Source organism: Hippocampus comes, unplaced genomic scaffold (genome assembly GCF_001891065.2).
Source record: "Hippocampus comes isolate QL1 unplaced genomic scaffold, H_comes_QL1_v1.1 scaffold381, whole genome shotgun sequence".
In the NCBI taxonomy this organism is placed as follows: Eukaryota; Metazoa; Chordata; class Actinopteri; order Syngnathiformes; family Syngnathidae; genus Hippocampus; species Hippocampus comes.
In genome coordinates this window covers 936938-956685 of record NW_017805016.1, presented here as the reverse complement: position 1 = coordinate 956685, position 19748 = coordinate 936938, and the positions used below count along the sequence as shown (strand labels likewise).

Here is a 19748-nt window from a genome sequence, read left to right as displayed (position 1 = left end):
ACCCATTTGGGGCCTCCTTTGTCCTTTTTATACCAAAGAACATCCGTAAACGGCGGTCTGTTATACCCTGAACAAGACATGATCCCACCTTTTCCTTTCACTGCTTTTTTTTTTGTGTGATTAACTTATTTTAATGCATACCGATTACTGCTCTTTTGTGGTTTGTGTGAGTGAGACATATCCATTTGGACTCAAGACATTTGGGCCACCCGGCTTGACTATGCGGACAGATTGTGGACAAACAAAACGGGACATTCAAGCAATGTGATAAAATTAGAAAAATGCATAATATTTTTTTGTTCTGCTACAGCTAACTCAGTAAAAAGTAAAGCTAAACCATTAGCCTCATTCTGATAGGTCTGATCGGTCTTATTATAATGGGAAAACAATAGAAGTTTAAAATACCAGCAAAATAAAGGTCAAACCAAAATTTTAAAAGCACGATGAAAATCTAGGGTGCGCTCGGAAATATGCCCCAAGCGTGCAATGCTTCAATCCAGCCAATCAGAAACTCAGAGCATTGTTCAAATGTTCCGTTCGGTTATTCAGAGTGCACCAAAAAAAGAGTGCCAGAGCTTGCATTAGCTGCTTCAACTGGGGACACTGTCTGATGCCCAGAGCATCAGACAGTTTGGATGGAAACAGTTCAAGCACAAGCTCCTATGGCTTAGCAAATGGGCTGTGTTCTGAAATTGATGGGAGGGGAGTACGCTCCACCTCTCTGAACGCACCCAGTCGCAGTGTGGTGTTAGCGTATCAGAGTGTATTTCCGAACACTTTCCTCCAAATTGATATAACGAGCTTAGCCTCATTCTGGGGATTTAATGGAAATGCAACCGACGTCTCAAATAGCTGCATTGCTATTCGTAGCGAATGTGCGGTGCATTTGCTTAAAAATTTGTATTTCATGTGCAGACTATATTGACCGTATTTCATGGCAACGAATTATTATAGTTTTGCCGCAAAATAGGCATAATGTACGCATGTTGCATTATTTTGTGGCCAAGAAAAAAAATCCCCATCTCATATCTGGGGCCTCCGTAACACATGGTGTCAGGTTAGCCAAAAAAACGAAAAACAAAAAAAACCCAACATGTACTTATTAATAAATACACTTGCAAAAGCGTTAAGATAAGAATGTAATGTTAGGTTACTAATGTGTTCTGATAAAGAGGTAGTGATCGATGCAATGACAGAGATTTTAACTTGACATAAAGGTATAAATATGGTATTTGTCATGCAGTTTGTCTTTACTTGAGGCAGTCCCAGTCATTCATTTACGGCGGAGTGCCCAAGGCTAGGTTGTGTACTTTTGACACTTTCAATGAAGGCAAAGGGCTAAACTGTGACTACAAAAACGTTCCTGTTTAAAAAAAAAAAAAAAATCAGCACTCGAAACTTTTGGTGCATAACATCCATACGGCTCCAGTTTTGGCCCATCATATTAATCCGACTCTGGCTTTTGACCGTCAAGTACAGCGTTGGTCATGGTCTGTCATGTCTATACGGTTTCTGTTTTGGTCTGTCACAACAATCTGGCTCCGGCTGTTGGACCGTCATCTCAATACAGCTCCGACTTTTAGTCCGTAAAATCTACACAGCTCCGCCTTTTGGTCCGTCACGTCAATACGGCTGCGGATTTTGGAGCGTGATGTGTATAGAGCTCCAGCTTTGGCCTGTCACATTGACTGACAACCCATTTGGGGCCTCCTTTGTCCTTTTTATACCAAAGAACATCCGTAAACGGCGGTCTGTTATACCCTGAACAAGACATGATCCCACCTTTTCCTTTCACTGCTTTTTTTTTTGTGTGATTAACTTATTTTAATGCATACCGATTACTGCTCTTTTGTGGTTTGTGTGAGTGAGACATATCCATTTGGACTCAAGACATTTGGGCCACCCGGCTTGACTATGCGGACAGATTGTGGACAAACAAAACGGGACATTCAAGCAATGTGATAAAATTAGAAAAATGCATAATATCGAGGCTTGTTTAATAAAAAAAATGCACGTAATATATAGAAAAGACAAAAAAAGCTTATGGCTTCCTGCATTCGTTTCACATTGTTTGTGTGTATGTGCTATTTGCGCTCCTGCTTTCACTGGGAATGTGTGTGTGTGTGTGTGTGTGTGTGTGTGTGTGTGTGTGTGTGTGTGTGTGTGTGTGTTGTGCAAAGCAGTGGACAGACGCCAGACCTCATTATTGTCATTCTTCTCACTGCCTAAAAGCGAGGCAAAGCGAGGCGAAAGGCGTCCGCTTTCAATCCGATGGAAAAGACAAGAGACAAAAGGGCCCAAATTAAAACAAATGCTGCAAAAGGCTCGCCCGTGCTCATATGCTTTAGGCGAGGGATAACCCATCTGGAGTCTTTCAGAGCCAGACCACACAGATACATTCAGCACGACGATAGGTCCAAACACACACATAGGCTGTGCCATTGCATGTGCGTATACTATGTCCCGTCCACCATGCCTGACTGTGTTTGCACCTTTTATCTGATTGCAGGTTTTTTGTTTTTTTTTAACTCTCCACACAAGCATTGGCCCCAATGTGAACCTGAAAAAAATCTGTCTCAGTGTTTCAAGAGGTCCACTTCATCCATGATAGTCCCAACGGTGTTCAAGCAACTGCAAAGCCGTAGTCTACTGGGGAATGTTTATCCATAAATCATAAATCAGCGCTGTGGTCCCTGCGCTTGTATGAGGTGTTCAGTGAATGGACGTGTCTGCGCACGTTATGTACTGTACATGTGGAGACACACACACACACACACACACACACACACACACACACACACACACACACACACACACACACACACACACACACATACGATGTACATGTAGAGTGCTACAGTGGTGGCTTAACTTGAAAAAGCTAATACAGGCTGTGTGCTAATAATACTTCCGTTGGGCGGGTTTGGGTGGAGAGGACGAGGTGAGAAGGGGAATGTGTCAAGTCCTCATGGCATCACACCTGAAAGTGAACACAGAAGAAAAAAAAAAATCTGAGGTCTGCTTTTAAAGTGTGGAATCAAACAACCGTAGAAATCTTTCGTCATTAGCCTGCTTTTGTGAGCAAGACTTTCCGTACTTCCGGGTTTAAGAAGGTGAAGATCCTGTGGTACTTTCAATTAGCCCCCGGCGCACACTGTCTGAAACAATCAATCCTTCTATTATGCCACAGCCAAAAGGTAAGCAGACCTGCAATGAGTTTGATTATGAGTTTGATTGGCTGCAAAACTTACGTTTAACAATACAGTATTCAGCTTCTAAAATCTTGCACATTCTTGATCGCTTGATGAAATTGTCCACACAGTGACAGCAATATAAATCTTTTCTCTAATTATTTCCAAAAAATGTGCCTGTGAGTTAGCCATTCAGAATTTTTGCCGAACTGTGGCGCAACAGTAGGGCTGATTTAAATTATCCCGCCCCCACGCTGAGTTTGCCCATACATGACTTGGCAGCTAGTGAAGATCTTTCATATTCAAGGGACTACATGTACAAAGCAAGTATGCTACCGAGCCTGACGTGTGCAGTTTTTAGAGTATGATCCTCCTAATCACAGGATTGTGCGTTCAAGCCCACGAGTGGGTGGCAGTTTCTTCATTTTTGGAGTGGCAGGAAAAAAAAAAAAGTGAACCACGAACAGCCGGCGGTTCATTGCACATACAGTATGTGTCTGCAGTTTGCACCAACCTGCAGCGATGCGGGTCGAGTTGCCGGTGCTTTCGGTGGCAGCTCTCAGCAGTGATTCTGCAGAGACATCGACATGAGGCCGTATCCAGCGTCCACTTTCTGCCTCTGCATGGCCGACAAGATGGCCGCAAAGTCGGCGGAGGAGGAGAGCTGGTGGGGGAAAAGGAGAAAACAGGAGTCCTGCGGAGGACAAACAACAGTTGGATGATTAGATTAATCGTAAAGAAAGGCTGATGGGAGGTCTGCGGACTAGGGTCAATTAGTGGAGGCCAGACTTCAAAGCAAACATGGTGAAGCAACATTTAGCTGTTATGCTGCACGCAAATGGAATTGTATCCATATTCTACCTTAAACAAGGATAATAATGCAGATTTTGGATGAACACTTTCTGCGAGGTCTTCATACAAGTAATGATTTGACTCAAGTTGCTTTAAATGCAGTGGGGGCTTGACCTGAATTGCTTGTTCTTTGCCACAGTAACTTGGGACTGGAGTTTGAGACTTGAAACTGACTTGTGACTTGCACCGATGGGAGGTGACTCCCAATAATGTCCTAAATGTCCCTAGACACTTCTGTTTTCCTATTTGGTTTCAGGTATCCTTAGGACAGGGGCCATCTGCATTTGATCATTAAGGCTTTGTAAAGATATTATTCCCACATACATTGAGTTCAGGACCGTCACACTGCTCCAACGAGTAGTCCAATTTATGCTATCCATGGCATGTTTCTCATGACAGGATCTGTTCTTGTCCAACGACGCAGTGGAAGGGTTGCTACTACCACCCGTGATGAAAACCCCAAACTCCTAGAGCAGGGCACAAAGCCAGGAAACATCTAGCTGGCTGGCTGCACTGGAATTCAGCATCAACAAAAGCTCGAATCAGCAGATGCTTCGGAGAGCTTTGCCTGTCAGGTTGCTCAAAGGGTTCGAGCGGAAGATTACAATACAGAACAACCTGAAGTCGCTCCTGGCATCATCTGCCAAATCAAGCTTTTGATGATGCCGAGTTTCACAGTTCACACAAAAGATCTAAGAGTTTGGTGTTCTCATCTGGGTGGTTTATCAAAAACAGAGCCTTTTTTCGAGAAACCTGTACCTCGCATTGGAGCAGGGTGCAGGTCCTCAAACTGGAGCTGAACTGCAGTCGGGGGACATAAAAACTTCTTCCCAGGAGGTAGTTTTGCTAAAACATAAGCTGTCAGACACTGATGCATCTCGCATCTTTCCAAAGAATAACTGAAACGAAATATTTAAAAGGAAGTGTATTGTGACTTTTGAAATTCCCTGTCTGTCAAACTGTTTATCGCTTTCCAGGCCCTGATTCTTCCTGCGGCTAAAAATGAAACATCTACAGTGAAATCTTTGCCATGAATCCTGTTTCCTTCTCATGCTCATCCCCTCAGTGGTCATAGTTTCCAGTCTGGTCGATGAGAAAAGCGTCTCCATTTGCGTCTTCCCAGGAGGCTGGCGGATAATGAAGATACTTAATGAGGCAGAGAGAGGCCATCTTTGTCCAGGGCCGCGGTGACCACGCCTGCCGCTGGCACCGACAGAGAAGGTGGCATTCGGGGGCAAATTACACAGATTTCACCCCTGCTAGAGCTCGAATAAAGCCCGTTGGAGGTGATGGATGGGTTGTGAGGGGACATCACACCCAACACGGAGCCCCCTCTGACCCCCTGGGGCCCGGATATGAGTGACCGCCAAAAGGTGTGCTAATTCTTTTATCCCTCCAAACGGTCTGGATGCCGTCATGGGAATCATGGTGCTAAACACACATGTCAATCTCGTGCCACAGTGCTACAAGGTTTTCATTGTACTTGGTGTTCAAACGGTGGCTTCCCACACACTTCACACCGTCGAGCTGCGATCGCACATTCAGTCACGAAAGACGCAGACTATACACACCGTTTATACTGTGGGCTTGTAGAACTCCATACAAGGATGGAACAGGTTACCCACTTAATCGAAGACCATCATGACATGATCTACTGATTATTTTTGCGTTTTTCTTTTTTCTGTCAGTTCGCTCTTCACCGTGTTTTTTTCCCCCTGGGAGCTACTGTTTGCTGTCTTACTCGCAAGTTGATTGCCGCTCCTACTTGGTTGTTTTTAGCACACTATTTTTTGTAAGCTCTGGCATTTTCCTAGTATTCCTCCTTATTGTCCTCCTTTCTCATTGGTTAGAATTTACGTGTTAGAAAAACTTTATGTGGGGTTGTTTGTCTTTCTTTCTTCAAAGTACGTGTCAGTAGTGCTTTGTTTATTTTTGTACCGTGTTTATCTACGTGTTACTATTATCAGCAGTGACTCCTTAGATCCACCTGATAGTCAAACCTCGGTTTTCAAACGCCTCTGTCATCGACCAAATTGGATTACGACCAGAAAATTCTAAATTTTTACGCCTCGGATTACGACCGAAAACCAGTTTTCGACTAAACTGAGCAAACCCGAATATGCCACTCGACTCCTCTCGGCTTCCTTACACGAGGTAGCGTTCATTGTGAGCAGACGTGTTTGTTGTGATTTACGCAAATCTGACTGTTATGTTATTTCTGCATTGTGTATTAGCCCCTAATCATGGGCAAATAAAATAGTTCCGGATTTCGAACAAATCGCTTTTCGAACAGTCTTCTGGAATGGATTATGGTTGAAAACCAAGGTATGACTGTATTTGCATTTCCTATGCAACTAATATACTTGATATTAGTACGGTGAATGCCCGTTTATGTAAGTATTGTTGTGTACATGTGACTTTAAGAGGAGGGGCCTGATGGGAGGCACATGATGTGAGCGAGTATGCGCGTGAAGGTCTGGGTGGGAGCTGTGGCCCTGCGCGGCTGTTCTCTCAGCGTTCACGAAGTGGCTAAAAAAAAATACGTCTGCAGCTCACCTTTCCCAAAATTGCTGTAAATCGCGGATTTCTGCGATACAGCGGAACCGTGATATAGCGGGGGAACGCTACTGTATAGAGGTGTGACTAATGTAATCTGGATGTGAGTAAATATACTAATATACTTCATGTGAGTATAAATGTGTCATATATACATATCAGGTTTGCAATACCAAATCCCTTTCAACTTAACTTTGCTACTATTTTCTTCATTTTGTTTCCTACCTGCCACAGGGACCATCAGTGACTTTATTTCATATTTTCCATACATAGTCCTTGACAAATAAACGAAACTAATATCATCCTCCATTTTCCACTGTTATTTATTGTCCTCCTTTGAACCGCCCGGGGTGCTGTGGAGTGTTAAATGTGGGCCACAAAGACACATTCTGTTCATCCCGACTGTATATTCGCGACCACAAAGATCTCTTTGAGTCGCGAGTATCACACAGAGGTGAGCGAACTTGTGTGTGCATGCGTGTGATTGTGTGTGGGTGTGTGTCAGACCTTGACTAATGCGGCTGTAAAAGAAATAGTCCAAATAACTGTGTCAAATAACGAAGACCAGATAACCCCTCATCCAAACACACGCAAAGGGGAGCTGTTTGAATACGCGCTGCATATAAAAACTCCATTCCCAAAGGGAAAATATTTGAAATGAAATAGGATGACGTTTGGATGAAGATGGACGAGCGGTTAGCATATCTGCCTCACACTTCTTGGTGTCTGGGTTCCAATCTTGAGGGTAAAAGTCTTCTCCGGGTACCTTCCTCCCACATTCCAAAGACATCCACATTAGGACCATTGAAGTTTCTAACTTGTACTTAGGGGTGCTATTTGCACCCTGCGATTGGCCAGCAACCAGTGCCTGATACACTCCACCTCTCACCCGAAAGTCATCTGTGATCGGTGACAGAAAATGGATGGAATGATGGATATATGATCTGAACCTACGCATTTCGGATGCCTCCAACTGTCTTACTTCCTCGGCCCTTTTTCTTGACTCTTGTTGGCTCGTGATAGGGCCTGAAAATGACAAAAGATGAGAAAATTCTTAGTTTTAGTAACAGAGACAGGACCCTGTGTCGTTCATTTTGCCAGTAAAAGAACCCCAAAAAGGCCTCAATTGAAAAGTTTTGATTTCTTGGGTTATTTCAGGAACATTTTGAAGGCAGAGATGCTGACAATTATTGTGACAGAACCACGCTACATTTGATTTTATTTTTCCAGTTTAATTAATCACATTGAGCAGATCCGAAAATAATGGATGGATGTTATGCACTTTAGAATCAACCAGTCTCCTCTCAAATGTCCTGATTTGGTTCAAAATGCTACTGCTTGTCTCTTAACTGGGATATGAAAGTTGGAGCGCATGTCTCCTATTCTGGTTCACCTCTCCTAGTTCATTTTAAGATTCTACTTGCTATGCGTTTTTTTTTAATTTTTTTATTTTTATTTTTTTTTAAATACATTTTGATATTGTCTTTGCTCCCTGTGCTGCTTCAACCTTACCCTCTTGCTGGGTGCCTCAGGTCAGCTGATCGGCAGTTCCTGGAGGTACTGAAGTCCAAGCGGTAGCTCAGAGGGGAAACGGCTAATTCTTTCGCTGGTCCCAAATTATGGAATGTCCTCCTGGTGCGTATTTAAGACCAAATCCTTGGCTGCACATTTTTAAAGCCTGCCTTGAAATACATTTTTATTCCTCGACGTTTAACACAGTATGAGACTCGAGCCGTTATTTTAGTTTCCTATTTAATTGTATTGTTTTGAAATCATCTTCTGCAATGTCTGATTTTCATTTATGTACTTTGTATCAACTGCAGCTGTTTTTAAAATGCGCTTTAAATGGAACTGAGTTGAGATGCGTTTAGGAGTTCTACCGAGTCAGGTATCACTTCAACATTCAACCAAAATATGCTGCTTTGGTCATCTCCAGTACACCACATACACATTACAAGAGCACTAGGCTCACACTTACCCATGTTGTCCTCGTCATGTATGACTGTCAAGATGTTTAAAAAAAAAAATCTCAATACGAATGATGGTTAACTTATTTTTAATCTTGACCCTTAAGAATGTAAAAAAAACCCCAAAAAACAGGCTATGTATGTAAATATAAAACCGCTTTTTTTTTTTTACACTGGTATGAATGTTTAGAATATTAAAATGTCCTGTAACGGATTCACATGGTTGAAAATCTAAACATCCACCGCCTTCAAAATGTATTCTTGGCCTCTTTCTTTTTAACAAGCTCAAATTATGATGGGCTCATTTAGCTGCACGGCTGGCACATCATCAGGTTCCTAATGTCCCGTTTTGTTGTCGTCCATTTAATAGACGTACAAGGATGATGACGACGGCGGGGCGGATGCGTGACTGTGCTCCATCATTACCAGTGAGTGTGCGCACATGGCGGGCCAGATAAAAATCATTACTATGGTGACAACAGGATGCGGGTCGCCCCAGGGGATGCTGAGAGGGAGTCACGCAGATGCTAACTCGATGAGGGACATTACACAGGAGAAACAAATTTCAAACACAGGTTGAACTTGTACACGTTGTTACAGATGTATGACATCGTGCAGGTTGGTCTAGTCATTGTATAGCCAAAGCACCCACGCGCATAAAACCTTACTGAGTCATTAAACAAACGTATACACACATACAGCACACACTAATAGATTGGAACTCTGTATTTATGTCCGTATCCAAACAGGAAGAGGGGCGATGTAAATATGACAGTCTTTTTAGGCTGCAGGCTGTTTCCAAATCTAAACACGCTTTGCTCCTCAGACAAGGAATGCGTTCATATGATTAAACTTGCACGTATTTTATTTTCAAATCTTAATATTGTTTTTTGAGATACGTTGTGAAGACTACCTACAGAGCTCAAAATATTGTTGATGATATAAAAAGTCCAAAATAGAGCAAATGACGATACCTTGTCGTTGGTGTCAGCCGGAGCTGTTCTTTTAACCTGCAAATAGATATGATGCAGTTGATGGACTTAAATATGTATTCATTGTGCTATAGTAAGAGGAGCTACAAAGTCAACTTTCATAACCTTTTCATTGTTCTTCTCGTAGGTGAGAATTTGGGCAACGTTTGTTTGGTAAACATAAATTACGTATAATCACGATAAGACATTTTTGTTCAGATACAATAGAACAGTAACACAAATTAATTTTCCCTCTTCCCAATCATGACTAGATTGTTTTTCTGAAGCATATTGAACAAAATATTGTTGGGGTTCAGAAAGTACAATACAGAACTTTCAATACAATTTAAATCATTGGGTGATTGTCTTTCAGGTTGTTTTCTGAAATTAATAAAAAAAAAAATCTACTTCATTTTCACACACAAAAAATCTAAACAAAAATCTATCATTAGGAATAAAAAAATTTAAAAAATCTCCTTTTCAACACTGTTCTTTAATGGCCTAGAAACCTAAAAACCAAACAGTTAAAATACAGTACAAAATGTTAGAACTGAAACCAAACTAACCATATTACACTGGTATCCATCAGTATCAGTACTCATATTGGCATCGATATCATTTAGATTTGGATTGATTCGGGTACCTATACCAGTGAATCATAAAAAAAAATTGTGTGCGTGTGTGTGTGTGTGTGTGTGTGTGTGTGTGTGTGGGTGTGTGTGTGTGTGTGTGTGTGTGTGTGTGTGTGTGTGTGTGTGTGTGTTTCTTACCTGCACTCACACTGGCTGTGTTCCACAAAAGTCAGCTGAATCAGCTCATGTTTCATAAAGGAAGTCCTCATCAGCTACACACACACAAAACAAAACACATGAAGGCCAGCTTTCCATCTCACAACATGGATGTGTTGAATATTGGTGTGCGTGCGTGCGTGTGTGTACCTCCATGGTGAGCTTGTGCGTGAGCGAGGGCACGCACTCCATGGCCTCGTCGGCGCAGCATCCACCGCACCTCCTCACCGCTACGCAGGAGGGCACGAAAAGGTGGTGCGTTTCCCCCGGCAACTCCCGCCAGACCTCCACCAAGGTCTCTCGGGGCTCGCAGCCACTGCGGGAGTACACCTCCAACCACCGTCGCACTGAGTGAGAACGCAAGTCTCAGTTACACCACAGAGTGGATGATGGCGGACAATTTTGTCAGGAAGTGGCAACTTACCTTCTCGACCTTCTCTGGATTTGGACGTGTCAGTTGGATGCCAGTGAGCCAGCTGGTGGGTGAGAGAGAGGGTGAAAAAAAGTCAAAGAGGTCGTTTTGAGAAGAAGAAATAAAAGTATTGGTAAACAACTGAGATCATCTGGTTGCATAAGTGTACACACCCTCTATTAATTGGGAATGTGACTGTGTACAGACCGCAGAATTAGCCAAACCTATTCAGCCTCATGCTAACTGGGAGTTTGCACACAACTGCCACAGTTTAAAATGCCTTTGATTAACCCCAAATACATTTTAGCTGTTTGAGTAGGCTTTTCCTGACTGTTTTGTGCCCAGCAAACCTCTCGTCAACATAAGCTGTGATTAGGCTCCAGTTCAGCTCTGTTCCTAATGCACATGAGTTTTATATAAATTTGGATGGATGATTCCTGCATCAGATGATGCAGTTTGACAGGCTTACTGTAAATGTGCTAACCAAAGGAGCTAAAAAGATGAACTCAATATGCAAGTGAGTGATTCACGTGAGACGTCGAAATCATATCAGTTGATATTTGGCTAACGTTCCTATCAGTGAGCGGTACAGTGAATAGAAAAAGTCTACACACCCCTGTTCAAATGACCATTTTTATGAAATTAAGAAATTACAACTAGATACATAATTTCAGAACTTTTTTCCACTATACCAATTGAATTTTTAAAAATTTCAAGAGCGAAAGCTGCGATAATGAGGTTGCATAAGTGTGCACACCTACTTATAACTGGGTTAAAAAAAAACGCTGATTGACCCCAAATAAATTTCAGATGTTCTAGTAGACTTTTTATGACATGTGCCCTGAGATTGACTGGCGACCAGGCCAGTGTGTTCGACGCCTATACTAAGTCAGCTGGGATGCGATCCAGGTCACAAAAATGATATTGATCATCATTGCCATCAACCAAAACATATTACTATGATTTCAACTGCTTTAAAGATGAATAAAAAAGCACTCCAAGAAAGTGAACAAAGGTACATAACCATACATCGTCCTCTTGTCGTTATTTACTCACACAGTTTTCCGTTACCTGATTTCTCCAATAATTCAGACCTGTCAATCAACAGCGCTCATTTGAACTGCTCTCAAATAAAGTGTACTTCAGGCAATGTGGAGTGTGCTGGTGTTTTAAAAGAAGTCTTGGAATGATGAAAGAATTTCCTGTTAGATAGCGCCGCTTATTTCGCCCCGCGGCTCCTTTTGAACATGAGAAGTAAGTTACGACCAAAATCAAAGGATGGAGGCCGCCAGATTGGGGCCTCCCGCCGTAAACGTGTCCGTCATTAGATGAGCTGACATGACGAAAAATATTTGTTGTGGAAAAGTTTGGTAGTGTTGCTGATCTGGAGTTGCTACCTTTGCCCCCTTCGCCCGCCCACCCACTGCAAAGTCTCTCATGAGGGGCAGAGAGTGAGAGTCGGTGCCACTGGGATTAGGAGTTCAATAGGCAAGAAACACATTTTTACAAGGGCACATGCTGCAGCTTGTGTGGCCGAAAGATCACTCGATCACTTCACAAAAAAAGTATTTTTTCAATCCAAAAATGCACCTTTAATTATGTTTATGTTGCATTTTTAAAGTCTTATGTCTCAAGCGTCTCTTTGAAGCGCCTTTCACGAGCACAATGAATACATATTTAAGTCTGTGAACGTGCGGCCAACGATAATAATTCTGAAGTTAATGATTACAAGAGTTTGCCATTCCAGTTTGGCAATTGCAGTTCATTCATTTCTAATTGAAGACTTGCAAAAAGGGTTTTACGTTGCGTGGCATGGTTGACGGAGTTAAATATATATTCATTGTGCTTGCAAGAGGAGGTTTGAGGAGGAGCTGCACACCCAGACACAAGCAAGTGATTTAGGCGTCATTGTCATTTTCCGACTTTTGTCATTTTTGAACACGCATCATCATCACTTGTTATAGATCCGCCTTTGACTTTTGTCTCCAAGTTACGTTTATAGAAATCGAAATCAACACCGTTTACTTTATTTGTAAGTTCGTATAGGTTTTACAAATGATAACATGCATGTTTATGAGGGCAAAAATATGACCATCCAACAGATTATTTCTATTTCCCATGGGAAAAATGACTTTCGAAAATGTGTGTCCATCTACTTGGGTCACATTGACTTTCATTCATTGAAAGATGGAAAATTATTAACCTTGACACATATTTTAGTATACAAGTTTAATGGATCTGAAGGGACCACAATACACACAAAATACAAAAGTCCAATAACCGCCTGTGTGTGTGTGTGTGTGTGTGTGTGTGTGCGTGTGTGGTTTGTTTTTTAACCTGATCCCTCGCCTATTACTACAACTTTTTTTTAAAGGCAGTTAGAAGGGAGTGTCAAATATTTGCAATCTGCGGTTTCCCTGAGTCCATTTAAGATAACATATGTGGAAAAAATTAAGAGCTCTGAATACTTTCCGGATCCACCGTACACACACTCACACACGGCTTCTTCCTCTCAGCAAACCGCCTGTGTGTGTGTGTGTGTGTGTGTGTGTGTGTGTGTGTGTGTGTGTGTGTGTGTGTGTGTGTGTGTGTGTGTGTGTGTGTGTGAGACCAAGGCCACTCGCAAGGGAATGTAGACTTTGTTCAGTCGGTCTCTTTTAAACAGTTCCACCCCTCTTTATACACACACAGATGCACACACGTCACAAACACACGCACACAACTTCAAATGAGCCCCAAAAGCAAGTCAAACACATTCATTCATATTCATAATATGAATACAGTATGTAGCTCTACTCCTTCTGTTTTTTGTTTGTTTGTTCGTTTTTAAAGCCATTTGCCACCAAGGTGACCATGTTCAAGTGCAAACAAACACACATTTTGTTGGCACACTCAGACTGGTAAAATATTATCTATAAAAAGTGAATTTTGCCTTTCATTTAATTTAAGTATTCATTTTTTCATGTTATAAATTCATATTTGTTTATTGTATTATTTCTATGATATATTATTTATGGTCACATGAATTTATATTCATATATATTTTCAATTATTTTTGTAGTTATTATTTATGTATTTAAGGATGCCATTTAAGCTATTTACTGTTATTAATACCATTATCATTATTGTTGTCAGTAATTATTTTCTAATTATGTATATCCATCCATCCATCCATTTTCTAATCCGCCTATTCTCGCAAGGGTCACGGGCATGGTGGAGTCTATGCCAGCTGTCTTGGACAGTCAGTGCAATACACCCTGAACTGGGTGTCAGCCAATCGCAGGGCACATAGACGAACGTACGGCAGCGGGAGTGCAGACAGGCCAGGGAAAGGCGGCAGCTACAAGCAGCTAGCGCTGTGGTTAGCCTCATTTTTAGCACTCAAAATTTACATTTTGGATTTCTTGATTTGTTTTGACAGTTTGACAGGCACATTATCACCATCTACAGGCCGTAAAGAGGAACAGCATCAGCCTGAATGTACATGGAGAGCGATCAAGTGGTGGCTCTTCGTAAAAGAAGTGCCTCGCTCTGTGGTTAGCATGTTTTTTTTTTTGTTTGTTTTTTTTTTAGCATTCCGTTCCAATTGTCGCCATCTACAAGGCCTAGTTTTGTCCTTCATTGGCCTATGGGGGCAGTCAGGAATGGGTCCTATTAACTCTGCCTAGTTATGTCATCACACAAAAGCACCTAGTGCAGTTGTTAGCATCATTCGACGCATTCTGATGGCGCTTTTCTATCTTCCTGATTTATTTTGATAGTTTTAAATGTACATTATCCCCATCTGCAGGTCCTGAAATGGAACAGCACCAACTTGAACGTACAGATAGAATGTACAGTACCGACATTTGTATTTTTTTTTTAATGGGGCAGTTGGAAATGAGCCCAACGAACTCTGCCTAGCAACAAGTGACCACGCAGCTGTCTTGGAAGGATTTTAAAAAGAATCAAGGCCAAGCCTTGTAGCGTCTGGCGTCATGAATGAGTAAAACATTCAGTATAGAGTCAGGCCCGTCTCCCTGCGCGGCTCCCAGCACTGAGTGTTCCTGATAGAGTTCTCCAGACATAAATAAAGAAAACACGTCGTCAGTTTGCTCGTGAGTGTGAGGTGAAGATGACTTCACGTGTTACAATCACCCAGTGACTGACACGGGTCGTAATCTCTAAAAAAAAAAAAAAAACATCAAAATAACAAATACACTGCATTTAAAATCGACAATGATAACACCACCCATGGTCTTTATGCTTTCTTTGAAACAGTTTTAAATTTTTTTGAAAACATAGCCTGTTAATTAGAACCACTTTTGGCTTGTCAGAAACAGCACTTTTTTTGGCAATGACATATTATCACTGAGCGGCTAGATAAGCAGATCGTTATCTTTATTGACCGAATGGGGGGAAATGAAGGAATATCGTCTGTTGGCACCCACTTAATGAACAGCTAAACTAACACCATAAACCAAAGCCAAGAAGAGGCGTGTATTCAGTTCTTATAATGGCTTCAAGATGAACTCCACTTCATTTTGACAGATAGGCACGTGGATAAATTTGGTAGGTAGATATAGATATCTAGATTATAGATTTCTGTACAGACAAGAGATATGTACCCTAGACACTTCTAGCCAGATACAGACAGTATGTAGTCATACCAATATAGATCTATAGACCGAGTCATAAATAATACAGTGGCACAGATAGATGTATAGATTTCTATAGACACATGGCTAGGTAGACAGACTTGTAGACTGATTTATAGACAGATAGATTTAGCGACAGATATCTCTGTATACTGACGGATGTATAGATTTGTAGATGATAGATTAACCAATAGATGTATAGATTTGTATCGACAGATAGCTGGATACACATAGAGATTTATTTATAGACATTTTAAGGACTGATATCTAGACATATGTGCAGATTAAGACCGACAGATCTTTAGACAGATAGATAAGATACAATGACGCTCGATAGACAGGAGATCGAAATAGATACACTGTAGATGAATAATAATGATAGATAGCTAGATAGATAGATAGATAGATAGATAGATAGATAGATAGATAGATAGATAGATAGATAGATAGATAGATAGATATGGAGTTAAGGTGACAGGTGGTCATTGACCCCGCAGCAGGATGACTTGCAAAGAAAAACAATGGATTGAAACACACCGTGACTATCAAACACATTAAGTATAACACATGCTTGCAAAGACACTTTAGAGGTCAGATGGTCCACATACGCACGCGTGCGCGCGCACACGCACACACACACACATCCATACGTTACCTTGGCGTGGGACGTTGGGATTGTGGTGAGCAGTAGGAATTGAAACATTCCTAGAATAACTTGGAGCATAATCCCCATTGTATCCACGGGAGTCCTATGGAGCCAGCCAACTACAATAATAATTTTGGATCATTTACATCCAAAGATGTCTGTCCTTCTCTGTATGTGCGTGTCCGTGTTCTCCGTGACCGAGCAAAGACGCACCAAAGCCGGCGTTCACTCTCCAGCCTCCCGGTCGTGCAACGCCATCCTCCGTGGCATCTTCATCTTCATCCGGGGGTGTACAACTCTCATGTTCTTGTGGATAGTCCTCTCTTAATCCTCCCAATCTCCAACATATCGGCACAAAATGGTGATTATAATCAAGAGACTTGAGGAAAGTTTGGCTTTCATTTTAGAGGTCGTCTTCTTTCCGTCGCCAAATCCTCCATTGAGGTCGACTGGAAAAGATTTAAAAATCTATTGAAGAGGATGCTGGATCGTGCGGTGATCCACCGCATGACGAAGAAGGGGCGGGAGGGAGTGGGAACACGGTGCCGCATATGGCGCTCCAAGCTCGGTCACATTGTGGCCATGCTGTCGCCGCCGCGGAGCAAGCCACCGCTTTGAAATCTTCTTTAAAAATAACAATAATGCTAAGAAACGGACATGTCCAACTGTAGTACAAGTGGTGAGGTTTGTCCGCTCAAAATTAAAAAAAGGGGGTAAAAAGGTGGTGGTGGGGGGGGGGGGAGAATGTATTAGGAGCAGAGCAGAGCAGTCAGTGCTCATTTGTTGTGGTTGGCCAGCTCGTTTTCCCTTTTTGCCCTTGAGACGCACACAGCGGAAGCTGGAGCATTGCAACTTTTTTTTTTTTCCAAAACGGGACCGGCAGGCAGGCGCACTGAATACAGGTGCTAGTGCGGTACGAGTAGCCCCACGGCAGAGGTCACAGGGGGGTTGCATGTATGTATGCATGGGGCCCCTCGCCAAAGGGGAACGCGGCCAAAGTTGCCACAGAGGTCATGTCCTCTGTCATTCTTTTCCCCTCTTTTCGGAGCCACAATGCTTAACTATTTACTACTTTCAAACCATGTGTTTTGATTTGGGGTAACTCAAGCAACGATTCACCGAGATCAGTACAAAAACGCTATTAAAAAAAGATAGCTATTGAATAAAATGATTATATTTTTGGAGGGTGGGGTGAAAAATAGTTTGAAGTCACTGGTTACAAAGACCATGCATACTTGACATTTATATGAAAACAGCATTGTCCCACCAAAACGGTGTGATTTTGTACCACATTTGAATATCAGAGACCTTTTAATGAAATACAACACATGAGAACAAAAGGGACTGTGTGTAAAAATGTATCGATTTTTCAAACTTCAAAAACCCACTATTTATTTCAATATGTAACATATATGTTCGATCATAGCATAGCATTTTTTCCATACAATCTTAGGTGAAGTAATCTTTAATTATACTGTATTACATAGGGCACACCTCCCCTATGCAGGAGCCTGCCATGTTTTGCCGAAAACAGTACATTATACTGTATAGGAAATCAAAGCACAGCTTTGCCTTAGAAAAGTCTCCTTAGCTTAATGCTAACGCAAAATGCCATCGATCAGGAGTGCCAAACTATTTTTTGTTGCGGGCCTAGTTTTGGTTACAGTTTCCCTTGGAGGGCCGTTATGACTGAAACCATATAAAGAAGTCAAGAATAACGGATTATTCACCTATTGTTAAAGTTACTGTAATAAGGGGTTTGGTAACAAGAAAAGGCTGACAGTATCACTCTTATTTATTACAAATGAGAATTTGAAATTTTGGTAGAGATTTTCAGCAAGCATCATGAAAGCTGACATCTTTGATTTGCTTTCGCGGGCCACATAAAATGATGTGGCGGGCCAGGTCTGGCCCCCGGGCCTTGAGTTTGACACCTGTGCCATAGATGGACTAATGAATTTCATTTAAAATAACTCTACAAGCAACAGATATTTGAACGTAACCAACATAACATTACTTACAGGCATATATTCTTTATCCTCTGCAAAAAAAAAACGAAGAATGTTAAGGTTATTGAGTCACTTAGTAGTGGTAAAGTCTTCATTTGTGTCTTCATGACTGTATTATATTGCCCCTTGGTGGGCAAGTTGCAAACGTCAGAAAGTGTCGCAATGAATTCATAATGCACAAACTGTTTCATCCTTGACTTTCTGTATGTTATTGCTATAAGTTTTATTAAGTGGATATTCTGAGACGGTTTTCCTCATACAAAGAAAAATTGAGTGTTTTTTTTTTTTTAAGCTGTGAATTTCGAATATGGTCAAGGAACCAACTAAACTCATATCTCAGGGCGCCTTTATATTTACCTGATTTAAAAAGTGAATTAATGACAACATATGTGAATCATGTTTCACATGATTGACATAAACCCTTTAAATTGTCCACTTTCACCCCTTTCCACCCCTTTAAATTGTCCACTTTCAAGAAAATCAGTGACCATTAATTTAAACTGACCATAAACTATAACCCAGACAGTGAATGGCGCCAAACTGAGCGTTTCAAGTAACCCTTTCATTGTAGACAAATGTGATTGACAACCTCTGAGGCCAAGTGAGCGAAGACACATTTGAGCTCTGAAATTCAGCATGACATTACTTCCTACAATTACATAATGAAATTTGTGAAAATGTCAGCTCTCGCCTCAGGTGGCTATAGACTGCAGTACCAGAGCCACCCTATAAAAAGCTTTATTGGATGTGATTCACAAAGAGATGAATGGTGTAATTTATAGGGTAAGCTTAATTGGCCTGACGTTCATTTGCCTAGAGTGTCAAATAAAACCAAACACCATTTTCACTTTATATCAAGCTCAAGAATCCAAAGGCATAAATAAAGGGAAAGCAGCCGGCTTTATGGCTCACTGAAGAGCTTTTCGTTTCATGCTCGGTTGCGACCTTAATAAAACCAACCATCCATTTTCTGTAGCGCTTGTCCTCATTAGGGTGGCCAGTGAACTGGAGCCTATCACAGCCGCCTTTGGGCAAGGGCGGGGTCACCAGCCAATCACAGGGTACAAACAAGCATTCAGACACTACTAAAAGGATAACGAGTCTTCAGTGAAGGTAACGCTCGTATTTTGGGAATGTAGGAAGGAAGCAGGAAGGAACACAAGAGAAAGCAGAGATTCAAATTCAGGATCTCTCAATTGTGAGGCAGACATGCCAACCACTACTCCACCATGCAGCCCCTTAATAAACCAAGTCACTAATTTACCTGCGATACTGAGATATTTATCATTTTTCCTGTATGATGGCGTAGAGGAATGTGTGGTGCTGAAACATGATTTGACACCCGAAAAATTGAGTGATAAGTGGGTGTGTGTGTGTGTGTGTGTGTGTGTGTCACAGTGGAGTCGCCATCACGGTGGTGTGTTTGGGTTATCACAGCATACATGAGGGTGGGTGAGTGTGTGTATGCTGTGTGGGGAGGAGAACATTATCTTGTACATCTCAGCTCCGGGCCTCCAGGTGACAAAAAACACAAGAAAACATTCTGTCAAGCAGTGGTTCTCAAACTGGGGTCACCATGCCCTAGGTGGTCTGTGAACCGCAGTTCGGGGGTCCACAAAATATTGTACAAAAATTATAGGTATGTTGTATCATTAAAAAAAAAAAAAAAAAAAAAAAAAAAAAAACCAACCCATTGGAAAAAAAAAAACCAACCCAATA

General features: G+C 41.7%; 1 protein-coding gene across 2 annotated transcripts; it reads right to left on the bottom strand.

The window, feature by feature from the left end:
* Positions 1 to 291: 291 nt before the first annotated feature.
* Positions 292 to 17050, bottom strand: vegfba (vascular endothelial growth factor Ba). 2 transcript variants are annotated; one of them, XM_019863376.1, is made up of 9 exons: positions 16234 to 17047; positions 16030 to 16139; positions 10750 to 10801; positions 10476 to 10672; positions 10308 to 10381; positions 9541 to 9576; positions 7554 to 7625; positions 3706 to 3885; positions 292 to 2980 (listed from the first exon to the last, which is right to left on the bottom strand). In XM_019863376.1, exons 2-9 carry the CDS (start codon positions 16105 to 16107, stop codon positions 2959 to 2961), a joined length of 711 nt encoding a protein of 236 aa, XP_019718935.1. In that variant the 5' UTR covers positions 16108 to 16139; positions 16234 to 17047; the 3' UTR covers positions 292 to 2958. The 2 variants fall into 2 exon arrangements, with proteins under 2 accessions (XP_019718935.1, XP_019718936.1); XM_019863377.1 differs by having other exon boundaries at positions 10759 to 10801; positions 16030 to 17050.
* Positions 17051 to 19748: the final 2698 nt, after the last annotated feature.